Below are 12,659 nucleotides of genomic sequence, written 5' to 3' on the forward strand. Positions count from 1 at the left end.
AGTGTGCACACCTGAGCATGCAGGGGCAGGGGCGCAGAGGGAGAGAAGCCTTAGCAGACTCCCTGCTGAGCATGGAGCCTGGCATGCGCTCTATTTTAAGACCTATGAGATCGCAACCTGAGCTGAAACCAATAGTCAGTCGCTTAAGGGACTGAGCCACCCAGGCGCCCCCATTTAAAACCATTTTAAAGCAAACATTTTACTCCTTTTTTTTTTTAAGATTTTATTTATTTATTTGACAGAGAGAGAGAGAGACAGCCAACGAGAGAGGGAACATAAGCAGGGGGAGTGGGAGAGGAAGAAGCAGGCCCCTAGCAGAGGAGCCTGATGTGGGGCTTGATCCCAGGGATCCAGGATCATGCCCTGAGCCGAAGGCAGACGCTTAACGACTGAGCCACCCAGGCGCCCCAAACATTTTACTCCTAATTATTCCTGAGACTATGCACTGCTTATCAATGAGCCAACCATCTCTCATGTAAATATAATTTGTGATTCAAGATTATATAATGGCTTCACCCTAATTTATATACAAGAACTCAGGAGATACTTTTCTGTTGGGAGGGGGTCATTGTGTAGGACTGGCTGGCTATCAGAAATTATCATCATGACCAGGTAAACCACGGTTCCTGGTTAGACCAAGACTGAGGGTTAGAATTCTCAAGATTCAGACACTGGGTATTGAAATGGGTGGATATGACCATGGGAACTGGTTAGTAGTCCTCATCTCCACAGAGCGTTTGTTCTAACTTCTCTCAACCTCTGTTTCTTTTTTTTTTAAGTAGTAAGAGGTTAAGCTGGATGTTCTCTCACTTTCTCCTTCCAGATTTAAAAAATTCTGTATCTAACGTTTTTCATGGCATTCTGAAATGTTGAGATGGATTAAAAAAAAAAAACAGAAGAAGTTGGCTCAAAGAAATAACCTGAATGAGGCTGAGTTTTGCTGATCTTTTTCCTCTTAGGTTCCCTTGTGTGCTCCATGACCAGATCTGGTGGCTTCAGAGAAATCTGTGCTGTCATGGTCACCTCTGGAAATGTCACAGCCTTTATAAGTTGACCTGCATCTCTGTGAGATATTTGGCCCCCCCATTTTTTTTTTTTTTTAAGATTTTATTTATTTATTTATTTGACAGAGATAGAGACAGTCAGTGAGAGAGGGAACACAGGCAGGGGGAGTGGGAGAGGAAGAAGCAGGCTCATAGCAGAGGAGCCTGATGTGGGGCTCGATCCCAGAACGCTGGGATCATACCCTGAGCTGAAGGCAGACGCTTAACCGCTATGCCATCCAGGCGCCCCTGTGCCACCCAGGCGCCCCTGGCCAGCCTGTTTTTTTATCAGATCCCTTTAAGTTCAAGCTGGTGCAGATCCATGCCCTGGGGGTTATTTTTCTTATCTGATATTACAACAGTTACTGAGGTATTGGCCAGTTGCAGGTTATGGGGTAAAACTAAAATATTGTACTTCTGGTTTTGTCAGCATATCAACCGGAAGGATTTGCTATGTGACAAGAAACTTATTTGCAAATTAATCATAATTTTCAAGTTTGTACTTTCTGTAGAGAGTTCCAAACAATTTTTTTCCCCTGGCATATTCAGCATTCTTGAGTGTCCCACTGATCTAAATGTAATTCTGTGATCTAGAAGTTACTGAATACATGTTGTAAAGACTGGAGAAGACATGAGTTATTGTTCAGATTTTTCAGGTCAGCATGAGTTTTAAGAACTATGTACCTTTAATGTTTCGAAGTAAAAAACTTATAAAATTTGAGGGACATTATAGGAGATTGGCTTTTGTACATTAGTAAAAATAAAATCTGCTTGGATAAATTATTTTCAGTTTTTGCTACTAATTCCTGTTCAAAATTTAAACTCAGTTTAGGATGAAAATTAAAATAGAGATTTAAAAATAAAATATGTATTAATGAAATTTGAGCTACAGAGATGCGCTAATAACTGGCATTCAGAATCTCTGCATTTTGATTTTTTATTTTTAAATTTTTAAAAAGTTACAATGTCCGTATAATCGCTGTCTCATCACAAATTGTACCACACTTCAGTAGACCATCACTAATATGCAGTCTACTAGGAGAATTTTGACAGAAATGTATGGCTGTTAGAATTTCCTCTTTGTCTTGTCATAGTTCTGTTCAGAAGTAAGAACAAATTTGGGGCGCCTGGGTGGCGCAGTCGTTAAGCGTCTGCCTTCGGCTCAGGGCGTGATCCCGGCGTTATGGGATCGAGCCCCACATCAGGCTCCTCTGCTATGAGCCTGCTTCTTCCTCTCCCACTCCCCCTGCTTGTGTTCCCTCTCTCACTGGCTGTGTATATATATATATATATATATAATGGTATTTAAATAGGCAGGAATTATAGATAATATGGGCTTAGCTAATGGGATGAATTTGCTTGACCTCAGATCAGCAACATTGGGGCATTCCATGTAGGATATTGATCACCATGGATGTCAAATAAAGCCTTTTCAGTTCATTACACTTCAGAATAGCCGTGTGTCTGGGGTAAGTGACGATAATACTGTGTTTGGAATAAAATCCTGTTTCTTTATTTAAAAACATGCATTAATAGGCATGCAGTTGGTCTCAATGCACAGGGACTGCCAAACCTGCTGCCTGCATCTGTAGGTTGGTTATTGAATCTGTAATTTTTTGTGTGAGTCAGTTTATTCCCAATCCCATGTCTCTCTCTCTTTTCTCTTTCTCATTTATTAACTAGAGGACGATTTAAAGGTCAGAAAAGTGCCATCGACAAAAATCCTATTTGCAGGCCATGTATGGTTGTTATCTTCTGCGACGCTTTAGCCTTGGCGTTGCTTCCAAGGTCATGCTGTGGGGTAGCCATCAGGAGGCACACAAGGTGAACTCTTGCCACAGAGCCCGGAGTGTGTCTGTTACATCGAATCAACAATATGATTACTGATGATTTTAGCAAGCTTCATGTAATTAAAAAAAATTCTAAGCCATAATTACTAATTTCACTTCAGTCTTATAATTTCAGGTTAGACATCCTGAAAATAGTTTCTTTTGTGTCTGCTTTATCATTTCTTGGGGAAATGATAAAGCAGACAATTGAGTTCTCTTTGACTAGAATTGCAGAGTTGAAAAACAATTGTAAACTTAAAATCTGAAAACTGCATGGGAATATTTGAAACCATAGGATGCATAGAGGGTGCAAAAGTTAAATTTATATGCTTTGAACATTCAGGATGTCAAAATACGACACAATTCCTAGTGGTTTTTAAAAAGGTGTTTGGAATTTTTGCGTTGAAAAAGAGTAGAACTATAGTTGGGTTTCTTATGCTAACAGAAATATCTGGTACTTCTGTTATGTTCATGAACTATTCCTATATTTCTGCAATGTAGGGATGTAGGCTTGCCAAGGAATCTGACCATCAGCTAAGTAGCTGTTTCTGAGAGATAAAGCCTTGGAGTTGCAGCTTAGTATGCCAGGAATAAGCTTCTATCCCAAGGCATTGGGTGGGTTCTGTGTGGTTTCCTTTTATTGAATTGTAATTGGCTTGGGGAGGGGCGATGGGGGAGAGAGGACAGTTACTTTCCCTATCCTGGAAGAGATTTACTGCATAACCAGGCTACTGCTACCAGGGAGCAGCAAATTAATATGCATTTCTCAGCCTGGGTGGCTTTTTGACACCTGATGATATGGCAGTACATTTAGATGATAAGGAAAATCCCTGATCACAGCAGGAACATCTGTTTTTTTCTGGCAAGAGGGAAAGCAAAGCTGAATGGCTGTTTGGGACAGCCTCATGAGTGAAGGATTAAAATTGTAATTAAAAAAAAAAAAAAGGAGAGTAATTCCTTATGGTATTTTTCTTATAAAAATTGTTAGATAAAGTAGTAGTGGCTTTACTATAATGGATTATTTCTTGTCATTAGCAAATTTAGTAATCATTAGGATTTTGCATATGGTACTACTGACAGATTTTTCTAAGTCTAAAGGAAAAGATTTCTGGTTTTACTTTGAAGTTTACCAGTATACAGAATGGAGGCATTAATTTGATCATAGAATGAAATAGATTTAAAGTCATATTCTCCAATTCTTTTAAAACAAATACAGCTCTAACTTGTTACAGAAATACTAATGGCAAAGATTTTTGTTGGCTTGGTTTTTTCTTTAGGTTAGAAAATACAGGTTTTGCAAATACATTTAACGTAAAAATTGACTTTTTTTTTTTTGTAGCTGACAATAGTCTGATTCATTAAAAATGTAAATAATCTTGCGTAGGCGTAGTAAGACCACCATGTGTATTTTGTTGTTGTTCTTGTTGCTGTTAATTCATCTAAGGACTTTATTAGTTACAAACACTTCTTTCCTTCAGAAACAAATGACAGCATTATGCATAACATTCCATGCCTTTATACCTTGTTTTTAAAATTTTTTTAAGTTTTATTTTTTATTTAAAAAATGGGAACATAAGAATGCAAACTCACAAATGAGCTAAGAGAAAGTTCTTTTCAAAAATCAATTACTTTAACATATATAATTTGGAAGAAAAAAAGCAATATGTTTATCAATATGCACTATCAAGCCTTCCACTCAAAGTTCATGTAGGTAATAAGTTTAGATTCATTGCTAATCAGATCGGTGAATTTGGGAATGTTTTGAGAAATGCTCATCAGATTTTTTTGGACATTCAGATATTTCAGTGTCAATGCAGTGTTAATGAGAACTTTTTTTTTGAAGGATTCTTTTTTTGTGTTTATGGTCTCTCATTAGCTTCTCATTCATCTATTAAGTACGTTAAATATTTGCTGGACACCTACTTCGCGAAAGGCTCTGTGCTGGGCATCATAGGGATAGGAAAATGGTCCTTTCTCCAAAGCTTACAATGTAGTGGGGTTTGCTAGAGGATATGGCATTTATTATTTTTTTTAAGATTTTTTCATTTAAATTCAATTAATTAACATATGATGTATTATTGGTTTCAGAGGTAGAAGTCGGTGAGTATCAGTCTTATATAATACCCAGTGCTCATCACATCACATGCCCTCCTTAATGTCTGTCACCCAGTTACCCCATACCCTCCCTCCCTCACCTCCAGCAGCCCTCAGTTTGTTTCCTATGATTAAGAGTCTCTTATGGTTTGTGTCCCTCTCTGATTTCATCTTGTATTTTTTCCTCTCTTCCCCGATGATCCTCTGTTTTGTTTCTTGAATTCCACGTATGAGTGAGAGCATATGATAATTGTCTTTCTCTGATTGACTTATTTCTCTTGGCACAATACCCTCCAGTTCCATCCACATCATTGCAAATGGCAAGATTTCATTTTTTGATGGCTTAGTAGTATCCCGTTATACACACACACACACACACACACACACACACACACACACCACATTCTTTATCCATTCATCTGTTGATGGACATCTGGGCTCTTTTCCATAGTTTGGCTATTGTGGACACTGCTGCTATAAACACTGGGGTGCAGATGCCCTTTCGGATCACTACATTTACGATATGTTTTTAAAATAATTTACACTGAAATAAATATTTTTAAGCTGAAAATATTATGTTACTATATACATTTCAATTGGAAATCATGAATATCCAGGCATATATTGTGAAGGAGAAATTATATTGAGTGTTATGGTGTTTGTTGATATACTCACATTATAAATACAGAATCACAACTTTGTAGGACTACAGTCTTTGTATGAACTTTGGATCAAGCCAGCATTGAGGAAGAACATGAGTGAAATGCTAGTAGGACCTGCATGGTGCTATCAACAAAGTAAAGTATATACTGCAGAGTGATTAATAATATATTTTAGAAATTCATTTTCTTGATAATGACTAAGGTTACTTCAACTGGGCTTCTCATACATTATAAATTAATGTATGAATTCATTATTGACATTACAATAACAATACTGAATTAGCAAAACTTTTTTGCTATGAGGGGTTCATATCAATTTTATTTTTCTTATCTATTAACTACTCAAAGTTGATTCTACAAATATAAAATTGAATTTTTCGGGTGGAGTTCAGAAGGACAGATTTTTTTCTTTTATCTCGAGCCCTTATCTCCTTTAATATGATTACTTTGTGATGGCCTGCAACGTGAATTACATGTCATAATTGATGTAAATGGAGAAATGTCGCACTGCTTTTTAGATGCAATTGGAAGTAATCACATTATCCACAGACACTGTATATTGTAGGTGTGACATTAAATTGAAATAGGCATGTAACAGAGTTATGCATCTTGGAGTATAAATCTAAACGTGCAATCATTATATTTCAGTGAAAATGCATTTCACTGATGTTTTTTGTGATGCCTTTTGAAAGCATTCCCTTATTAATTTTTAAAACAACTTGTAGAAGTGTTCTTTGAAAATTCTGGGATTCTGAACCATGTGAAAATATGAGATACAACACATATTGAAGAAAAAGCCCTCCATGTTGGTATAGGCCACTAAGCTGAGTGCTTGAGTTTCAAGGTGAGTGGTGGTCTTCTGCCTCGGTTTCACTGTAATAGTGGAAATAGCAATTGTAAAAATTAACTAAATTATAAGTTAGAACTATAATTAGAAGTAAAATTAGAATATAGTGGTAACAAAAAGCATGACATTCTGGTGTCTATTGAAAGTCCGGGAATCCTTCTCAGAGAAAGTAGCAATTGCTTCGGGTGTTGAAACATGGTAAGCTTCTTCTTACAGAAGACGTGTTCTTGGAGTCTAGGCTCCGAAAGAGCATAAGCGAAGGTGAAGAGGCACGTAGCACAGCAAGGGTGGTCGTGCGTGGGCTCCATGCAGTGTCTGTCCCGGGGGTCATGTGCTCCAACGCACATGGTAGAGCAGTCCTCTGTGGGAAGTGGTGGCGAACATCGTTGGAGAGGTTAAGGCTGGAGCCAGCCTCCAGTTCGAAGGCTGCTGTACTGGTTTCGGCTGAGAGATGTGTTGAAAGAGGGAAGAGCATCATGAATATTTTTCAGAAGGGTGCCAGAATTGCTAGAGAAAGTGCGTTTCATTTTGGATCTGTTGATTTGGAGGTACCTTTGGCTTGGCTGATTGGAAATTTAGATGGTGAATTCAGGAAAACTTTAGTGTCGGTGACTCATGCCTAGAAGTTGTCGGGAGGGAGGCTTTGAAATGATAACACTTTTTGAGGTTGGCTAGGGAGACAGGAGTGAGCAGGCCATAGATAAAGCTAATAAGGGCCATTTCAAGAAAGAAGAATAATGGTGGCGGTTCAGAAGGAATCAGAAGAAAGTACCAGTCGCCTCCTGGATTCCAGACACCAAGGAAAGTGAGCGCTTCGTGTCATCTGGTCCCTTCATTGTCAAGATCTGTTTTTCCCTTTGCAAGTGGTATTTTGTCACTGCAGACATCCAGCTCACTGTCATCTCTTCAGCTAGCAATGATAGTGTCCGTTGATTATCTTTGCCTGAGTGAGTTATTTCAGTAGGAGCTGAATGTGGTGATTCTTCTAAATCTATTCATTATTCTGTTTGCGTTACTTGGCATTCTTCTGAAAAGACCAGCTTCCCCTCATCGACTGGCACTGTTGGTTTCCCTGAAATACAGTTCCTACTGAAAAGGCAAAATAGATTTTTAATACTTTGTGTTTAATTATTCATGTTCAAAGTAAAGAGTTGGTGTAGTCCTCACCTCTAATGGTGGAAGATGAATCGAGAAGCTAGGTCCTTAGCCAATGGTAGCAGCTCCAAGATCCTTGATAGAAAAATTGTGCTTGTGTTTCTCCACACTCCCAATCCCTCCTCCCTTCGTGGACATATAAGATTCTGTCATTAATACATTCGTCTGCCCTTTATGACTTATTTGAATTTCTTGGCTGTAAGTCAGCTAATTTTGCTTTGTTCTCAAATTACCATGTGCAAGTTTTAAGGCAGAGCTCCTAGTATTTTGAGCTACAGTGAGCTTTGGTTTCTTCAGTTGCTTTATTCTTTTCCTTGGACTCTGTCAGTGTCCTTTGCTTACTTGAGCATTTCCGTGTTCCTGCAAGCAGGGTCAGTCCCTAGTTCCTGGGTGTGGACTCGCCATCTTCAGGGTTTCCCTCGTGCTTGCAGTTACGTGCTCTGTGACAGCTTTCTTGAGCCGCAGGAACCGGACAGGTGCAGAGGCTTCTAGTGAGAACTACTTGCTGCTAGTGTTTAATTCTGTCGAGGTTTTAGTTTATTCTCTGTAGGTATATTAAAAAGAACATGAATAAAGTTTCATACTGAAGTTCATACTGGTAAATATTTATAGATTTAAAAAGATTTTTCATACCACAATATTGGCATAAGTTCAGGACCATCAATTCATCGTGAAGCTTTTCTCTCTGATGGAATTCATGACGGGGCAGAAAACAGTATCTTGGTCTATTGCTAAGGTCTATACAGTGCAAACCTATTACATTACACTTTTTTGTTTCTATGTATTTGCTGCTCATATGGCTTAAGAAACGAAGAATAAGAAGCAGTGATGTCTATAATGTGTACAGCCAGGTTGTCCTTAACACAGTTAGTAAGGAGAATATTTTGGTACTTTACTTAAAGTGGGGCACTGATGTAAGTGGGTCGGAGTGAGGTTAACATTTTAAATTTGTTCTTGTAGGAGATATTTAGATTTACATGTTGAACTAAAATCTTTGACTTCTCTGCCTTATCCTAGCTTTCTCATTTCTTTTAGGACATTGAAATTAGGTTTTGCCACCCAAAAGCCAAAGCAGATTGTTATAAGTTAATATTTCAAAGAAATATCCAGTAGCATGTGGTTGCTTTGGGACTTATTTTATTTAAAGATTTTATTTATTTAAAAGAGAGAGAGAGTGAGAGAGAGAGAGATTGAGAGAATAAGTGGGTGGAGGACCAGAGGGAGAAGCAGGCTCCCCACTGAGCAGGGAGCCCGACGCGGGACTAGATCCCAAGACCCCAGGATCATGACCTGAGCCGAAGGCAGACACTTAATAAGTGTCACCAAGCCACCCAGGCATGTGCTTTGGGATATGTTAAATAAATATTTATCAACTAACTAGGTTTTTGTGTAAAGACTTCACTTGCCATAAGCATGTTGGGATGAGCATTTATGTATCTGTTATGTACCATGTATTGGGATAAATTAATTTTTTCCTTTATTTGATATTTGAATTAATACTTACAGCTAGCTCATGAAGCAGCTAACGGAACAGTCCAGAGACTCTTAAGTCTCCTGCCCAAAGTCACACAACTACAAAGATCTGAATAAAGAGCAAATTCATTCATCTGTCTTACTTTAAACATTTTTGGTGAATTAGAGAAAGTATCTCACAGTATTATTTTAAGACCAGAAAGATGAAAAGAGGAAATTCCACGCTTGAGCGATACCAACAGTCTTGCAGAGAAATACTTTTCATTTTCTGGTGCATGTAATTGGCCTGGGGAGATTGATTTGGGAGGGAGTGCAGGGAAAATGGTTTCGTCTCCTGTATGTGTGTGGCTACCTTCTCTGCTCTAGTCGTTACACTCTCTTACCCTAGTTGGATGACTGCATTCATGAGGTCTAATCTGGGTGAAGTATCCTCAATTAGCTATTTTGTATAGGTTTGGGAAAAATATTTTAAGTATGCAGAATCATTTTTCTGCTACTTTTGAAAGACCAAGTGCATCATTAATTTGCAAGGTCTGTTTTTTTACAAGACACCTTTTTGTTTCTTTTTGAATAGAAAGATGAAAACTATAGAAGCCTTCCACGGGATGCTAGTAACTGGTCTCACCAGTTTCAGAGAGACAATGCTCGCTCATCTCTGAGTGCCAGTCACCCAATGGTGGACAGGTGGCTGGAGAAGCAAGAACAGGTAACATAAATTAATCCTTCTACACGTGTCATTGGTGTAACTTCTTAGCCCGTGCCCTGAAAGATGTTTCCCTCAATCACAGTGATGGTTAAAGGTAAATTACTCTAACAAACTTCAGGTAAGTACCAGGCTCTCTGTCAGAGTTTGTCTGATAGAATTATGGACCATTTCTGTGGCGGTCCCGGATCACAGATTTCTCATAAGCAGTTAGGAATATTTGCTCTGGATTCTGGAGTATCATGACTTCAGAGCTTGCTACGTCGCTGAGGCACAGACATCTGGCAGTGAACAGTGCAGTTTATGAGTAGACTTTCAAGACCCCTTACAGGTTCTTCTCTTTATTGATAGGCAATAAGTCAAAGCACCCGAAGACTCAAATTAAAATGTTCTGTCTTACCTGACTTCACTCTATAGGAGAAATACACGCTGTAGTGTTATTTCACAATTTAGATGATTTTGTCGGGTTTGGGGACTTTCCCTTTCATAAATGTCAAGGAACTGTTTGAGGTTTGTACGTTTTGAGAGGTGCTCAGTTTACTCTGCAGGGTTGGCCACCTACCATTCATGAAATCAGAATTGTTTACCACTCAATGTAAGTAACTGGTTCGTGTCCTGGGAAAAACAACCGTTTGCAAACTTGTGACGTTACTGGTAGAGAAGCCTTCACTGCATGAAGACTAAGAATTTATCCGGTAAGTTTTGATATGTAAAAAACAGGTTCTTCCAGTGTTGTCGTTTAAAGTCTGAATTGTTTATTGTTAGTCACAGTGTTTTGTAGTGGAAATTCTAGGGTTTTCTTTATAGTTTTAAATAGTTTTTGTATTAAAAACATACTTACCTCCTTTGTCAATTATTTTCTTAAAAAGGTTCATTTAAAATGGAAGACTAGTGAGTACTCAGAGAATGTTTTATTTTCTGTTTCAGTAATTTCCAAAATTATTATTAATTCTGTTGCCTAGATATTGGAATAGTTGTTTTTCAATTTAGACGAATGATACCAGTGGAAAGAAATCCTAAATGTTTTACTTCATTCATCTAAGTCTGTGTTTTTATAGCACTAGCCTCCCAAAATGATTTTGTGTGTGTGGGGGGGGGTGTTGGAATATGAAACAATAAAAAAGGACAGTTTGTCTTTGATACCGTGGGTGGTATCACAGATGTACTGATTTTTATCTTATCGTAAATGTTAGAATACATTAGAAGCATTGTGGGATGGAAATAATGTAAAATAATTAAAAAACCATGGAAGTCCTACTGAGGAGAAGCATTATTTTCTCAAAGTAACACAGACTTTTAAACTCATTGGTGTTGTTATTTCATTTCCATTTTGAAGTAAATATTTTAAGGAATTAGTTTGACACGGGCCTGTAGTCAGACAGGCTGGTTACCAGCTATCCGCGATAAGTGACACTTGGGCATGGGGCTGCCTTGTCCATGCTTCAGTTTACTTGTTTATCAATTGGTGTAATCATAGAATCTCTCCTACAGTTGCCGCGTCCAGTGATGGAATACCTGCCAAGGGGTTATTAAAATCATGCCCGGTACCCAGGAAAATGGTGTGTCTTAATATATTTGTTAGAAAAAAAATCGACTGCCACAAACAAAATCTAGATTGCTTGAGAAGAAGATGCTTCTTATCCATTTAACAAGAAATCTGGAGGAAGGGACGATCGTGGGCATAGTTCACAGCCCAGCCGACCGCACTGAGGATCCAGATTCTCCATTTGCTGGGAGTCCGACCCAGGGCCTCCGTGGCTGTGTGCTCCAGCTTGTCAGAGCCTCGGACACCACATCCTTGCACAGAAGGAGAGGAGCAGTGCCTTTGTCTTCTGCAGGGCCCTTTCCGAAAGCTGATAAACGTTTCCCACAAGCCCCTTACCCCACCCCAGACAGGGGCCCTTCATGTTGTGTTTCCTAGAGTTGTACGACTCACCTGCCGGTTTCTAACTCACGGGGAGGTGTTGGTTTAGCCTAGTTGAGCTTGATCTCCTGGAGCGGGGGGTGTGGATGTGGCGGTCTGTCCTCCCTGAAACACAGCAGCTCAACACTGAGCACAATCAGCTTCCGTTAAAGCAAGAAGGGAGGTACGGTTAGCGAACTATGCTAAATGGGATTATTGTTATTACAAGATTAGGGGAAAATCGGCAGTCCAGAGTTTCTAAACTATGATATATTAAATTGTATTCTAAAAATATCACGTTTTTCTTACTGTTGTGGTTGTAGATGTGTTTTTAAGGAGATAGTGTAGTTTTTCTTTGTAATTTTGGTATAAAAGTTTCTTTTTATACAAAAGGAATTGCATTGAGAAGCCACATACTTTTGCTTTCTTTCCAAAAGACTCAGCCTCGATTTGCTTCTGTTGAAGTTATCTGAAGCATTTGTTCCATGATAAGCAGGTTTTTAAAACAATAAGTACTTCCTTAGTCTTTAGTCTAATGTAAATGGCATTAGGTAGTTGATTCCTGAGCCTGAAAACATCTTCCTTGGCTTAAGTTTAAAAGAATGATGATCCATTCACTAAATTTGATGATTTCACGTCAGCAGGATAATTAACCAAACTGAAATCTATTTAAACAAAAACAGCAAAATCCATATTAAAACTTTGCCTAGAAGTAGGCACAGTTGTTTGGGGCAGAAGAGGATGAAGAGGTTATGCTGGATATACTGTAAATCTAGTCCAGATAGTCTCATTTAATTGTGCATTTATTCTTTTAACCGTTTCCCGTGAGTCATCTGACTTTAATGGCCTGATGTCTCTTCTGTGGCTTTTTTTCTCCTTAGTTTTTGCCATTAAAAATGTAATAACAGACAAGCATCACGTAGGTAAAAATAGTGTTTTATATGGTGAAA

At 38.5% G+C, this 12,659-nt stretch overlaps 1 protein-coding gene across 14 annotated transcripts in view; it reads left to right on the top strand.

Annotated features, from left to right (window-relative positions):
* The window catches only part of PARD3 (par-3 family cell polarity regulator), a 633,307-nt gene that overhangs the window by 304,570 nt on the left and 316,078 nt on the right, over positions 1-12,659 (top strand). For 11 of the 14 annotated variants that reach the window (XM_040645256.1, XM_040645263.1, XM_040645257.1 and 8 more), the window contains exon 5: positions 9,678-9,809. The exons of the other annotated variants lie outside the window; for them this stretch is intronic. In XM_040645256.1, the coding sequence (XP_040501190.1) occupies positions 9,678-9,809 (132 nt within the window). The remainder of the gene's footprint in view (positions 1-9,677; positions 9,810-12,659) is intronic. 14 annotated transcript variants of the gene reach the window in all.

The sequence above is a fragment of the Ursus maritimus genome, unplaced genomic scaffold (genome assembly GCF_017311325.1).
Source record: "Ursus maritimus isolate PB19 unplaced genomic scaffold, ASM1731132v1 scaffold_31, whole genome shotgun sequence".
Lineage (NCBI taxonomy): Eukaryota > Metazoa > Chordata > Mammalia > Carnivora > Ursidae > Ursus > Ursus maritimus.